Consider the following 12165-nt stretch of genomic DNA (forward strand, 5'->3'; position numbering starts at 1 on the left):
GTTACGGACGTTTTAGTGTTATTGAGGAAAACTTCAAAGTTGCAGTGTGTATTTTTAATATTATTTTCAATTTAATATTAATCTCGGGATTAAATGTAGGCTTGTGTATATCTTGTTCATTCATAAATCATTGATTTGAGAATAGCAGCACTCACACAGATAAATTATAGTGTTATATCCCCCTTGCAACTTAACACTTCAAAAAAAAGATCGTACTCGTCCCTTAAAGGCCGGGTACACACCCGCAACTCTCCAGGTTGTGTGGATGCTTATGGGCGGCGTCAAACACCGCTTACGGGTGACTAGCCTTCTCTTTTGCCCGCTAATATATACCTCATTTTAATGGTCTATCACATAGCAGTCTTACGCACCCTTATATGATTATAACATACTATGTCCGTTACCATAACACCGTATATTCACGATCCAGTGGCACGGCGGTATAACCTGCGAGGCGGCAGCCGCTTCCTCCTCCATGGGCGGCGCGGGCGCGCCCCTCCTCGCCGACTCGGAGCTGATCAAGCTCTGCCCGATGTGCCGGGTGCCGATCGAGAAGGACGAGGGCTGCGCCCAGATGATGTGCAAGCGATGTAAACACGTGTTCTGCTGGTACTGCCTGGCCTCGTTGGATGTGAGTATAGCGCACCTACATATGGATGCGACACATGACAGTTGACATTTGAACATATCACATGACATGAACGCAAGTGACACAAATCCGGATTGACTTGACATAAAGCGGCATGACTTAAAAACATTTTTTTGAATAAGCTCAAATACACACATCACAAAAAATTTGGTAAACTTGCGCCAACATTTTTACCAGTTTTTAGGTGATAAATAAAAATGAATAGCTTGGCTTCTTCAGATAAAGTCTCTAGAAGTGTGTTTCAGTGCACCTTATACAATAATGTACCTTATAACGATAACCAGATGGGGATAACACCCATCGGTTGCTCAACTAGAAATTTGCCTAAATTCCATACAAAAACACATTCCATATCTCTTGTCTCCTGTGCATTATAAAAACATAAATCAATACTGTGCTTTTTCCTATTCCAGGATGATTTCTTACTCCGGCACTACGATAAAGGCCCGTGCAAGAATAAATTGGGACACTCTCGGGCTTCGGTGCTGTGGCATCGTGCTCAGGTGATTATAATCCTACTAATAGGTATAATAAATGCGAAAGTTTGTAAGGATTTGTGTTTGTTGCTCTTTCACGCAAGAACTACTAAACGGATTCCAATGAAATTTGGTACGTAGCCAGCTGGACAACTGGAATAACATATAGGCAACTTTTCCTACGGGATTCGGACTTACGCGGGTGAAACCGCGGGGCGCAGCTAATATTTTATAAGAGCGACACTAGACTAGTTGGTTTCATAAAATTTACTGTACATACATACATATTTGTAATGGAGGAAATCAAAAATCCGATTAATTATTTTTGTATGGTTTTTTTGCCTAAGACGAAGAAACTCCTTTTGAATGTTATTTCATACAATTTCCAGGTGGTGGGCATATTCGCCGGTTTCGGTTTGTTGCTGCTGGTCGCGAGCCCGCTGCTGCTGTTGGCTGCGCCGTGCATCGTGTGCTGCAAATGCAGGTCTGTATTCAATCACTCCTCAGTAAAAATATATACATTTTGATACCAAAAATGATTTGAAGATTTGAAGGTATTGGGCAACGTTAACAAAATATAGGAAAAAGGTGTGTGTGTGCGATTTACACACTATAGAAGTGAAACTTCAGTAAATCGACAAAAGAATGAGTATGTATATTTCTGTCTCCGTGTCCTGTCTTTGCCGGCTTCATTCTACACATTTTTGTATTTGTGTCTCTTATCTGTCGTTTTTTCCGTTGCATCAGCTTTGAAATCACAACGATTCTAAAGAAGTTTCACTTCAAAACTTGTGTGAAAAGTCCTCATGGTGTTTCTTTTGCTAGTGGATGAAATAAATAGGTGAAACTGAATGTGCGCTAAAATCGGCATTTATTTAACTTTAGTGTCTCTAGTTTTAGAGCTATTTTATTTTTCTTTCTGGTGAAGCAGTGTTATGATTTTTTTTTTATTGAATATATAACCATAACTAACTAGTCTTACATTGTATGTATGTATAATTTATATGTATTAATCATAATGAATTTATTTTCCAGATTATGCAATCCCAACACGAAAAATTTGGAAGAAGTCGACGAAATAGAGAGCATCAGTCCGGGGCGCGAGGACGACGAGCCGCGGACGCGGTACCTCACCGACTGACGGTACAGGAGCCTCATGGACCTTACCCTGTACTGAATAGAGTGCACTTTCCCGTGACACGTGCTAACGAAACAGTGAAATTCGAAAGACGAATAACAGTGAAATAACGCGCGTGGGTGATTTAAAAATGGAACGGCGAAAGGAAAAACGCATTTATATTATGCAATTGTTGTGAACGACCACTAGTGATCAAGTGTTTCACGGCGGGAAGTGATGTGATTGGTTAAAACGTTCGCTTATAACATTTTAGAATGCGGGTTTGATTAAAATTGCATGGTGTAGAATGGCGCGAAACTTCATACGTACATTTGATGGTAAAATCGAGTCAAACGATTATAAAGACGTAAACAATTTCAATAAAACAATAGTGCTTCGATTTTATGATCGCATCATGAAGACTTGTGTTTGAACCATTTACATTTATGTAAGAATCATCCTGATAACAATACTATTTGTCAAATTTAATGGAAAATTTATAGAAAAAAAAGAATATATTTCCTATTTTGATCTCGGACTCGAATTAGTGTGGGTATTGTAACAAAATAGGGGCAAATCATTAACTGTGAGCAAGATACATTTTTTAAATTCGAAGCAAAATTACGTGTTATCTATGGTTCTTATCCATCGATATTTGATAAGAAAAAAATGGGTATAATGCTAAAAAAAGATTAAAATTTAAGAAAATTCTACAACTCACAGTATATGTATTATTTATTGGTTAAATAAATGTGGCCTATGTATAAATATAACTAATGAAAAGTAAATTGTTTTACTGTACGATTTAATTATGAAAATTTGTGCTTATTATTAAAGCGGACAGGAAGAAACACTTACCTAGTACACATGCTTTATTTCAAAGGCTTTGTAGAACGATAGCTAGCTATGAACGAAACAAAACTGCCTACTTGTAACTTAGTGTCAAACCACTTCACTATAAAGTATTCGTTATCTGTGTTTGTCCACTCTGTTAGAAAATGAAACGAATGGAATAAAATATTCCAAATTCAAAATATTTTTTATTATCTGTTCACGAAAGTAATAATTGCGCCAAATTTATTTGTATCATCTGTATTTTGTATCACATTATGGCTGTTTGAACATTCTTTAGATATCATTGTGAAATGTAAATACACATTCAATAGACAAAGATGCGTTTGGTCTTTAGTGCATCCATTTTACGATGGTGGTCGAGTACTTACTTTTTCCCTTAACATACTTAAATTCAGCATTTTTCTTTTTACTTTTTTTTTTGGAGGCAACTAGAAATGTAAAGTTTGATAGATCATTTTACTTTTGCATTTATATTGATATACATTAATATGAAATCACCTTCGTAAAATGCTTTATCTATAAGAGGACTTTGAAAACGATAAGATCGTTAGATGTTGTGGTTTGATGTGATTTTTACTATTAGAAAGAAAAGTGATATATGACTCGTTTGTGACAAAGGTTATTTAAAATTTGTGACTTAATTTGTGCTTCTCAGACGAAACAGGTTTTTGTATTTTTTACGTTTAAATTGTGAATTATCTCAACAGTTCTAATTCTGTATTTGTAATTAAGATATTCGAATTATTTATACCATTTGAGAACTCAAACTTGAAGTCTTAATTTTATTTTCGGCCATCGATTATAGACATTGACAGCCAAAAATAGCGCCAAATTTAACTGGGCGCTGATTAAATAAAGATTTTCAACGAATTATCTTAATTAATGTGAAACCGTTATAATTTAACGTACAAGGCAATCGCAGATTGAAAAGGAAACTGGTATATTATAAATAAAAAATTAAAGTTTAGTTATGACATTCGACTTGCGTATCAATTAACGAAACAACTCGATAAATACAACCGTATTAACGATATTTAATTAGTAGAATGAAGACAAAACTGTTTACAGAAAATTTTGACTGATTTCGTATAATGAGACTGAAACACGATCTGTCAGGGGCGACGAGTTCCCTCGCGGCTCCCACAGACTCGGTGTTATGACGTTTTGCTACTTTAAACTTATGCTTTTCAAGTTTGTTTTTAACTTAACGTAGGTAGATAGTGTACTTTTAGTTAGTCATTTCTAATTAAGCGAGAGTTATTAAGGTCAGAGCCAGTCGATCGAGAGAGATAATGTAATAGACCTTTTAAATTTGTCCACACGAAATAGTGGAAACATACCAGCCATTAATTATTTAATTTATTTAAAATTAAATGCAAAAAAATATATGGAATCACCAGAAGAATTAACATGGACTATATGCATTATGTTCTATTTTCGTCTTTATTTTATGTTCGAAATGTATAGGAGGTAATGTAAAAATGTATAAAAATATATAGCAGAGATTGGTGTGTTTTGCTTTTTGTGATTACCTTCATAGGTTATGGACTCATATTCGAAAGTAGACAGTGGCTCTCAACAAGTCCCATAAACAGCGCTTGACGCTATTTTAACGTATCACATAGTTTTATATTACAATTAATGCGTCGTGTGAATAATGAGAGTATTTATTGAACAGTAAGCAAAATAACAAATATATTTTTGTGAAACTTCAATGAACGAGTAAATAGGTGTTGTGTAGTTATTTTGCTTACTGTGTGTTTTTGGATGTCTTAAACGTGTGTTAAGTGTAACTGCAATGCAGTGAGATATTCATATTATTAATATTTACACAACATTATTTTTCTAATCACCTGTGATTTTATTCGGATGTAATCGTTGAATCATTACGCACCGCTTCTCATGTGTGCGCTCACGAAGAGCCTTAACGAGTAATTTATTAGAAAATTTTAATATTTATGTCTTAATGTAATAATAATGTAAATAAGGAATAATTGTACTTATTAGATGAGGTTCGATGTAATGACCGCCATCCGGTAACGTAGTTTCGATTTTGGAATATCTTTAATCTTTAGTCTATGACCAAAATAGTAAAAAAAAAAAAATTCTTCATTACATTCGATCCTCATAAGCTTGTCGTAGCAAGCTAGCTGAAGCATTTGTAGACTTATTCAGAAATGTCTATAGGTAACTAGATTAAGATTTTTTTTTTTTCTCAAGTTCACTCTACATTGTTTGTGTCTTTTTTAGTAGAGGGCGCGAATTTAAAAGCACTTAATAAATGTTAATCTTTGGATATGTACAATACTTAAATTATAAAAGGTATTTGAGACTTATTAGTGTCTTATTAAGCATCTCATTTTTTTGTGTGTATATATGAAAGAAAAATATTTTTTTTGTTGTATTTGTAAATGTATTTCTTGTTTATTTTGTTAAAAGAACATTACTTTCCGTTGATAGAATTATAAATAATTTAATAAAGAATTTTTGGATGACTCTAGTGTAAGGTTTTATTTTCCCCTTTCCATTTGAAAAACTATACATATTATTGCTCCTCCTATTCATCTATACCAATAAATAAAACTGAAGCGTCTGTTTGTAATATTAAAAAATACCGCTTTTTAAAATTAAAACTAAATACGCGTTAGTTCACACGGCATATGTAGGTACCAAAAGATTTTTTTTTTCAATTTCTGACTGTCTGTGTCTGTTTGTTACGGCTTATCTCTTGAACGGCTGAACCAATTCTGACGGCGTCATTCTGGGATATAACTGAGGTAACTTGGACTGCTAAATAAATTTCACAGGAATATAATTCCATTGAATAAAATACAAAATTCAATTGAATAAAAAAAAATATTCAAATGAACATGAACCTTCTTAAGAATAATGTATTGATATAGGCTTAAGTAATCCATTAATAAGATTTTCATAATACTGGCAAATGAATTGAATTTCCCATATACATGTAGTATGTGTATAATTCCAAAATCATCTGACTTAAAAATATTTATACATCAATACACACTTCAGTGAAACTCAAAAATATGGTAAAATATCCATCTCCAGCAACAGAAAAACATCATCCTTTATTTCATCTAATTACTACTTCATGACAGCCTGGTGAAAGGCGGCCAGAGGCCAGACAGACAAACAGCAAAGTCTTAAGTTATAGGGTTCCAATTAACCATTTGGCTACAGACCTAAAATGGAAAGGTATATTTGTTTCTTGGAGAATGTAATGCTGGGATAAAAATTGGATGAAAAAATGTTTTTTTTTAACATTTTATTTATTTACAAACTTATCTAAAACATACTAAAGTATTTACACATTAAGGAACACTAAATATGTTATTGCTTTTGATAGAGACCAATATCATTTAAGAATCTTGATATAGATCTGGTTAAAACATATAAGCACCTCATTTCACAAAAACCAAGAACAGACTGCATTTTCAGACTATGCACAATCTCATACCTCACCTGAGTAAAATGTTCTAGAATACTCTGCAGTACATCAAAATTTCCTGGCTAATCCTGCTGTAGAATCAAACAGCAAAGGGTTTTTAAACTCTCCTCTCATATCAACCATATAGTGCATCATTTTGTTCTTCACTTTAAGTGGGAGCTGTATTTTAGCCAGCTTCCTGTCTTCTTTACAACAGACATTCTCTAGAGGTACTTTCATCATTCTATTGTGGCCAAATGGAGTGTATGTCACAAATGTCAAATGCTGCCCCCCCTTGTTGAGGATCAGGTATCTGACAGACCTCAATGTGTACATCCAAATCATGCTCAAAGAGCCAGTGCCTGAAAATGATAAAAAGAAATGAATTCCGTTAAGTGTAATAAATAAAAAGGTTACAAAAGAGTAGCCTATGTAGTATTCTGTTCTAAATTTCATCTATCAGTTAAGGAATAAGAGAATATTAATGGAATTCATTTGATTTATTTGGATTTACGAATGTAAAGAAAATACATAATTTCTCATACCAATTAGTAGCGCAACTGCTCCTAAAGTATTTTTATATTTATTTTCACCCAGGTTTATTTTTCGAAACCAGGGCGTAGACTCGTCTATTTTGGCTGTATCAACGGGAGCATCTTTTAGATTCTTTAATGCAAATACACCTAGATAAGTCCAAAACATATATTGCACAATCGCGAACGTGTTCATGTACATAAAATATTTGGGATTTTCATATTTAAACAATATTACATCCTTTGTAACTCTTGTATTAACATCATGTATAGTTTTTGGTACTTTTGAACTGTAATTCACAGCACTACTTTTATTAATGCAATTATATTGTACTGGGTATCGAAGAGCAGTAAAAGTTCTTTTAAATGAGGCTAATGCACAAGTTAAAATCATGATTTGTGATACTTAAATAAATAGTTTAATTCAGAAGAACAAATAAACTTAAATTATTTGTTGGTATTTAGTAATAGAAACATAACCTCTTGTTTTATTTTATGAAATATACCGACATTAGACATATGTAATATGTTGACAATTGACATATTTTGTAATATTTTGACAACCGGCAGGCGACAACGTCAATTTTTATTCTTTTTACTTCGTGGCAAGAAGTAAAAAGAATAAAAATTGACTATATAGCATTTCAATTTGCCGGTATTCTTATGTTAGCTTTCCGAAATGTGTATACTAGCTTTTCGAAAGCCAAGGGTCAAAGGTCACTATTATATCATATCCATCCATATGCTACCAAGAGGTCCAAAAAATAGTATGATGGCATAAATAGCAAAAAATATGATACAAACCGATTTCAAAAAAGGAGATTCTCGATTCGACTGTTTTGTAATTTATAACTTACTTTTAATGATTCTTTTTAATTTCAAAGTAGGTTCCCTCAGTGTGGTCCCATTTTTATTTAGGAATAAAAGTCTGACTATTTATATTCTGTAATATACTAAATATTTTCATTCACATTCAGTGTCCTTATTCACTTTACTGGTAAATTGTGTGTTGTAACTGTAATGTGTTCTAATATTTATGATAAGTTAATCTACAAATAACTGAAAACATATGAATAAAGTAAACTAGAAAACTACTATTAAATACATTCAATAAAATTTGTGTTTTTCTATTCGACTGTTTCAAAAATGTTTTCACCATTAGAAAGCTGCAATTGCAAATAGGCTATTTATATAGTATGAAATAAATTAGTAGTAATGGATAAATTAAAAGTGTTGGAAAAATTTAATGTAATCATTACATTTTGATTAAATAATTATTCATAAATCTCATATTTTATTAACAAATTTAATAAGTAGGTGACTAAAGATTTGCTTCATAGAGAAATTTAGTAGTATTTTCGTACCTATTTGTTTTTTAAAAACACAGGTAGTTGTTGTTTATGGTTATCTTGGCGTTGGCGTCTTTGTCAAGTTCGAGATACGCTGCGGTCGTGCATTAGCAATTTACGGTCTAAAAATGTTATTTTGCAAAAATAATTAGTGTATGCACTAATATTGTCTTGTTTTCAAGACAAAGCGTGAAAAGCGTTGATCGCGCACGTTTAATAAGCATAACTATCAAGATGGCTGATATAAAGGTAAGGACTTGATACCTGTCTTGGCGGCATTTTGATCGGTAACGGTCATATTATTATAGTTTGTTTTTGTAGCGTTGAATGTATGTGCCAATTCATATTAAATTGTTTCTTTAACGATTATTTACTTCTTAATTGATGAAGGCTTTATAGAGATATTTAGGTTTTTGGGAAAAATATACAGCACATAAATGAAGTAGGACGTCGTCGTTTTTAATAATTACATGCATATTTCATAAATTGCATTTATTCTCAAATGGAGACTAGCGCAAGGTCTTTGAATAAGCGCTATGTAAAAATTCCGTTACTGCAACTATTTCATATCTACCTTCATTTGAAAATTGATTTTAAGAACTACCTACTATAACTATTTTATTAAAGTGAACTCTATAATATATACTATGTCTATATATAGTCATAAAAATAAACTTGCACTTGAATAAATAGTGTGAAACAAGTTGCTGCTTATAAACAAATAGTTCTAAACTCAAACATGTTTAGTAAAAGTCTTAATATATACTAAAATCTTGTCTTGAAGAAAACACTTGTTGATTGAAACATAAACAATATACAACTGAATGTTGTACATAAACTGACCACTTGTATGTATTCTATTCTAATAACTGGCCAACCAAACAACAAGACATTGATTCTCTATAGATTTTATTCTTATATTACTAGCTTTTTCGTGTGACTTTGCAAGTGTTAATTCAAAGTAGTTTAATAGATATTATTATACATTCAAGTGGAAGATTTATACATTCCTCTTGAATCACTCTTATCAATAAAAAAAACACATAAATCCTTTGCATAGTTTTAAAGATTTAAGCATACATAGGGACATAGGGTGAGAAAGAGCAACTTTGTTTTATACTATGTAGCGATGAACATGATAAGTAATCTTTAATTTGGCAATTTATTATATGTATAGGCATAAATACATTTATAGTTTACATAATATTTTTGCTTTATTGCAGACAATGTTCACAAAAATGAACAATGGTACCCAAAATGGTACTGGTGAGGCTGTGCCTGCCAAAAACCAAAAGGGTAGCATTGAGAAAATTTATCAAAAGAAGTCGCAGCTTGAGCATATCCTCCTCAGACCTGACACATACATTGGGTCCGTAGAACGGGCCACTGAAACTATGTGGGTGTATGACAAGACCAAGGAGTGTATGGTGCAGAAAGAACTGACTTTTGTGCCAGGTAACAAGCCTAATACCAAATTTTTTCAGTTGTTGTTCCAAATAAGTGCCAAAAAGTTCAACAACAGTAATTAGAATGATTTTAAAATTTTCTATAAATGTGTAAAGAACATATAATTTATAAAATGTGTATGACATAAATTTTGCCAAAAATAACTTTTCTATATTAAATGGTGTAATTTTTTCAGGTTTATATAAAATATATGACGAAATATTAGTAAACGCAGCTGATAATAAACAAAGAGACCCAAAAATGGATGTGATTAGAATTGAAATAAATCAAGAACAAAACACAATATCTGTATACAACAATGGATGCGGTATTCCAGTGGTTATGCACAAAGAGGAGAAAATGTTTGTTCCAACCATGATCTTTGGACATCTCTTGACATCTTCAAATTACAATGACGAAGAAGAAAAAGTGACAGGTGGTCGTAATGGATACGGAGCAAAATTGTGTAACATTTTCTCAACAAAATTCACTGTTGAAACTGCATCAAAGCAATACAAGAAACATTTCAAACAGACATGGGGCGCAAACATGACTAAGGCTTCAGAACCAAAGGTTAAGGAATCCGGCAAGGATGATGATTTTACAAAAGTAACTTTTAGCCCTGACTTAGCTAAATTTAAAATGGAAAAATTAGAAGACGATATTGTAGCGTTGATGTCACGACGTGCGTATGACGTAGCAGCGTCTACGGCAGGCGTGAAAGTCTATCTCAATGGAGAGAGATTGAAAATTAATAAATTTAAAGACTATGTAGATTTATACATAAAAGGTAAAGAAGATGAAAATGGACAGCCATTGAAGGTTGTATATGAAAAGGTTAATGACCGCTGGGAAGTAGCATTGACCCTCTCTGATAGAGGTTTCCAACAAGTTTCATTTGTAAATTCTATTGCTACCACAAAGGGTGGCAAACATGTTGACTCAGTTTCTGATAGTGTTGTTAAGAACGTACTAGAAGTACTTAAAAAGAAAAATAAAGGTGGTGTTAATATTAAGCCTTTCCAAGTTAAGAATCACATGTGGATATTTGTTAATTGTCTAATTGTCAACCCGACCTTTGATTCTCAAACCAAGGAGAATATGACACTCCAAGCCAAAAGCTTTGGATCGAAATGTAATTTTTCCGAGAAATTTATTACGTCAGTTACTAAATGCGGTTTAGTAGAATCAGTATTGACATGGGCTAAGTTTAAAGCTCAGAATGAGCTTGTGAAAGCATCAGGTAAAAAGCAAAGCAAGCTGAAGGGCATACCAAAGCTAGAAGATGCTAACGAAGCAGGTACAAAGAATGCACATTTGTGTACTCTCATCCTTACTGAGGGAGACTCAGCCAAGACATTGGCTGTGTCAGGACTCAGTGTTGTGGGAAGGGATCATTATGGTGTATTTCCACTTAAGGGTAAGCCATTGAACGTCAGAGATGCATCCCACAAGCAGGTTTTAGAAAATGTTGAAATAAACAATCTCATAAAAATTCTTGGTCTTCAGTATAAAAAGAAATATAACACGCTCGATGACTTAAAATCGCTTAGATATGGTAAAGTGATGATAATGGCTGATCAGGATCAAGACGGTTCACATATCAAAGGGCTGATCATTAACTTCATACATCACAATTGGCCCGAGCTATTAAAACTGCCATTCTTGGAAGAGTTCATCACGCCTATCGTGAAAGCGACAAAAAAAGACAAAGAGATATCTTTTTATTCATTACCTGAATTTGAGGAATGGAAGAATGAAAATGAGAATTATCACACATACAATATAAAATACTACAAAGGTTTGGGTACCTCCACTGCGAAGGAGGCTAAAGAATACTTTCAGAATATGGAAAGGCATAGGATAAGATTTAAGTACGCGGGCGCTACTGACGATCATCACATCGAGCTGGCTTTCTCGAAGAAAGGCGCTGACCAACGGAAGGAGTGGTTAACTAATCACATGGAAGAAGTTAAGAGGAGGAAGGAGATTGGCCTTCCGGAAAGATACTTGTATACGAAAGAAACTAAAGCAGTGACATATTCAGACTTTGTTAATTTGGAGCTGGTTCTCTTTTCGAATGGTGATAATGTCAGGTAAAAACATATTTAAATAAAAAATATAAGCCTTCCTTAATTAATAAAAAAATAGAAGTAATAAATTTATTTTGTACTCGCGGTCCGCCCCGGCTTCCTCCTTGGTACATATATAGCCAAAAGCCTTCCTCAATAAATGTGGTATTTAAAACTGAACTGATTTTTTAAAATAGACCAGTAGTTCCTAAGATTAACG

General features: G+C 33.2%; 3 protein-coding genes across 3 annotated transcripts in view; 2 read left to right on the forward strand and 1 right to left on the reverse strand.

The window, feature by feature from the left end:
* The window catches only part of LOC119840715, a 113855-nt gene extending 108544 nt beyond the window's left edge, over positions 1 to 5311 (forward strand). The window contains exons 9-12 of the mRNA XM_038367429.1: positions 431 to 631; positions 1063 to 1152; positions 1515 to 1609; positions 2161 to 5311. Of these exons, the coding sequence (XP_038223357.1) occupies positions 431 to 631; positions 1063 to 1152; positions 1515 to 1609; positions 2161 to 2266 (492 nt within the window). The 3' untranslated portion in view covers positions 2267 to 5311. The remainder of the gene's footprint in view (positions 1 to 430; positions 632 to 1062; positions 1153 to 1514; positions 1610 to 2160) is intronic.
* Positions 5312 to 6368: 1057 nt separating this feature from the next.
* Positions 6369 to 7607, reverse strand: LOC119840815 (transmembrane protein 223). Its single transcript, XM_038367572.1, has 2 exons — positions 7091 to 7607; positions 6369 to 6907 (listed from the first exon to the last, which is right to left on the reverse strand). Exons 1-2 carry the CDS (start codon positions 7470 to 7472, stop codon positions 6615 to 6617), a joined length of 675 nt encoding a protein of 224 aa, XP_038223500.1. The 5' UTR covers positions 7473 to 7607; the 3' UTR covers positions 6369 to 6614.
* An 863-nt stretch (positions 7608 to 8470) lies between these two features.
* On the forward strand, positions 8471 to 11983 carry LOC119840768 (DNA topoisomerase 2). The gene is made up of 3 exons (XM_038367508.1): positions 8471 to 8676; positions 9651 to 9882; positions 10070 to 11983. The coding sequence occupies exons 1-3, from the start codon at positions 8662 to 8664 to the stop codon at positions 11971 to 11973; spliced, it is 2151 nt and encodes a 716-aa protein (XP_038223436.1). The 5' UTR covers positions 8471 to 8661; the 3' UTR covers positions 11974 to 11983.
* The last annotated feature ends 182 nt before the right edge of the window (positions 11984 to 12165 follow it).

The sequence above is a fragment of the Zerene cesonia genome, chromosome 7 (genome assembly GCF_012273895.1).
Source record: "Zerene cesonia ecotype Mississippi chromosome 7, Zerene_cesonia_1.1, whole genome shotgun sequence".
NCBI lineage: Eukaryota > Metazoa > Arthropoda > Insecta > Lepidoptera > Pieridae > Zerene > Zerene cesonia.